The 3381-nt window shown below is 37.3% G+C and overlaps 1 protein-coding gene across 2 annotated transcripts in view; it reads left to right on the forward strand.

The window, feature by feature from the left end:
• trappc9 (trafficking protein particle complex subunit 9) overlaps positions 1-3381 on the forward strand; it is a gene marked incomplete at its 3' end in the record, with an annotated part of 81163 nt that overhangs the window by 45512 nt on the left and 32270 nt on the right. For both annotated transcript variants that reach the window (XM_014032758.1, XM_014032759.1), the window contains 1 exon segment: positions 1249-1375. In XM_014032758.1, coding sequence (XP_013888212.1) covers positions 1249-1375 — 127 coding nt within the window.

The following is a 3381-nucleotide window of genomic DNA, read 5'->3' on the forward strand; positions in this document are numbered from 1 at the left end:
ATCAGTACCATCAGTACATTCAGTAACATCAGTACCATCAGTACCAGCAGTACCATCAGTACCAGCAGTACCAGCAGCATTTTATGAGGCAAAAGAACAAAAACACAAGTGGCTGTGTAGCAGCTGCCTGACCCGACAGAACCGGCCGTTCTTATCCTCCAAAACTCACAGACAGCCAGATCTGCACCCCTCAGTGATCCACAGGTCTTCACCCAGCAGCACGTTCTCATGGTGTGTTTAAAGACGGCTCGGAAAAATGCGTTACCGCATCTTAATAGCAGATTAAACAGTTGTAAAGGTTAAAAAAAGTGCAGGGGACAGAGAGTACAGATACAGAAAGTGAGGGGGACATGTCCCACTCGTACCCCACGTCCATTACGCCAATCTCAGCGTTAACTCTATGATCAGTTCAGTTTACCATGCTTCTGTCACGAGGCCCCCTAGTGGCTGTGGAGCCCTAAGCAGCCACTTAGTTCGTTTATGCCTGGGATGTCCTTCATGGCATTAAAACTATTTATTCCTAGAAAGTAATACAYCTGAAGCTCTCCTGTTCACATCCAACACCATGACGGGTMATATTTKKCMTGYCATGGCCACAGTTTTGTTTTTTTASTCTTTGGATTCATCTACAGAAAACATTTGAGTCAAGATTAGAGCTGTTGTTACATTAATCCTTGTTCTTTTTCTCCCCTTCTTCACACTTTCTCTCTGTCTTCTCTTTCTTCTTTCACTCTAACCTACAGGTGTCGTCTTCAGATTTCCTTTCATTTATTTTACAAGGTTATAGGATTGTGTGCAAGCTGCACTTGTAATTGTTTTCTTGAACTGCTTCTGTTTAGTCAACCTATGGGAATAGTAAACCTTTAATCTATACAGGAAAGGTAGCCTTAATGAACTGGAACATTTATTTTTGATATAAAAAGTCTGTAATCTTTAAAAGTTCTTCTRCAGAACTTGTAGAGAATTTTATGGCAGTTAATGGTCGTCTCTATTGATGAACATAGTGAAACCCCTGCAGCCTGCAGAGCCACAGCAAATGTTCTCAGAAGGTATTGATGATACGATAAAACTTTGCTCGAAGCCTGGGGTGTGCTTCGTTAATCTTTGGTTGATTTATATCACATTCTAATATGAATTTTCTCAGATCAAATTAATTGAAGCGTTGTGGTTGTGTTCTGAACTTTTAATATGTACACACCTCTTTGTGTACTTAAAGTTGTTGGATTTTTGTTTGTTAATGYTTTTTAGAGAAAAAAGAAGTGACCCAGAGTTTGGAGAACTACACCTCCAAATGCCCTGGTGGGATGGATGTCATCACGCTTTCTGATGGACTAAAGCTCCCTTCAGTGCCCTTCACAAAGCTCCCCATTGTCCGGTAAGAGACGGCAGCAAGACTTGGTGCAGAAACAGACAATTTTTTGATATCCTTTCACAATAATGGAAAACCATAGCAATCTCTGAAACAATTTAAAACTGACTAAAGTTTATCGGCGTCTGTTATTTATTCCATTTTTACAGACTTTTGTGTTGATTATTTGATTCAGTCAAAATTATTTGGCTTGTAGCAACATTACCTTCATGAGGTGTTTGGACACCACTGAGTCACATGTATAGGCCACGCCCCATTTCCGTCAAAGACACTTTTTTCTACAGCGCAAATTTTGCACAAACTATTTTTAGCTTTTATTCAAAGGTTTAAAGTCCAACAGAAATTACCATCCTATATTTAGTTTGCATGCCGGTTCTAAGTTTCAGTGGACACGTATAAAAATGTTAAAATGTGTGAGTTATGCCTTGGCAAATAACTTAGGCAACCTAGCTAAACAAAAATTCTGCCGTATCTTCAAAACATTAGTACATAATCAGATGAAAATCATACACATAGTACAAGAGTCGGTTTTAGTTGGTGGACCAAATTTTAAAATTATTGACTTATGGGGCAATATAAACCACAAAAAGTTTTCACAGAAAAATGTCTCATCGGATATTCGTGAAATTTGGCACAGATCTTTAGACCCTCACCTTGAGCCTGAACCTAAAAGGCAATTATTCACGAATAAAGTGGGCATGGCCTAGACTGTCTTAAATTTAAAAAAAATCACAAAATCAGTCATGGAACCAAACTTGTCAGTGGTTTTGAGAAGTTTTTCATAGTAAGAATAGTGTACACTAACTGCTATATAATACAAAAAAGACATCAGTCCACTGTAGTGGTGCTAGTATAAGGTATGAAACAYTTTGATCTGTAACTCCTGTACTTAGCTCAATCAACAAAAAAACTTGTAGCCTCTTAATCATTCATTTGTACTGTATTTTTGATAATGAGTTTGTTTAAAAATTGTATTGTGGTTTATGTAAATTGGCAAAATGTGCTAAACAACCAGGGGCACAACTCCAATAAGCATGCAGCACCTTGAATAGTGGCTCTACAAACATTGTGAAGGAAAAGTTGTTCTTTTTTTTGACTGAGTTGTTTGTTTACATAAAAACCTAGCTTGTTAGCATTAACAAAACTGACAGTCTTTTATGTAGTTTAAAGGGCCAATATTATGTGTTTCTCAGGCTTATATTTAAATATTATACCATAATAAAATATCTATGTCACCTTTAGCTGTTATTAAAATGTTGTTTTTATGTTTAAATAGAAAATAAACTTATCTTCTCATCACTTCCTCTTCTAAATGCCTTGAAATTGGYCTCTGTCTCTTTAAGAACCACCTTCTGCTTCTGTCCCGTCCCATATCAGCGCGTTAAATTGTTTGTTCATTTCAAATCATTTGTGTAGCTGCAGTTCAAACCAGACCGGCACTATAAGGCCATGCAGTCATGTCACTCAAGCAGTGTCTTAAGTCTGACTTTTATCAGCTTTTCTTGGTGTTTCAGTCATATTACTGTATATACAGTAGAATGCCTCAGAGACTGGCGTTGCCTTYCAGAGGTGTTTCAGCACGGCTGCCATCTTGGATGGGCCCCTGTATTCCAAACTAAAATAAACAYAACTCCCCAAATGTTTACCCAGGTTTCACACAGTAAGCTTTATTACAAATCAGGGTTCGACAAGATTTTATTTTTTTACCTGCCCGATAACAAATGTWACCTGCCCGAAACAAAAAATGTTCAAATTTTGATAAAATAAGAAAAACGTGTACTGTACTTTGTACTACAAAAATATTAACATGGTTATACAGAAGTATATAATATATGACATCTGATTAAACTGATGCAAACATTTTAGACTGAGTTACTAACAGTCAGTTGTTTTATCAAGAACATCTTCAAAAAGTGTTTCCCTTAGAGTCCTGGCCTTGGGGGCGGGGCTTATGAAAACAGAATGATCAACAGCAGCAGCTTTGTTTTAAATACAATTTACAGAACATGAAA

The sequence above is a fragment of the Austrofundulus limnaeus genome, unplaced genomic scaffold, assembly GCF_001266775.1.
Source record: "Austrofundulus limnaeus strain Quisiro unplaced genomic scaffold, Austrofundulus_limnaeus-1.0 Scaffold1530, whole genome shotgun sequence".
In the NCBI taxonomy this organism is placed as follows: domain Eukaryota; kingdom Metazoa; phylum Chordata; class Actinopteri; order Cyprinodontiformes; family Rivulidae; genus Austrofundulus; species Austrofundulus limnaeus.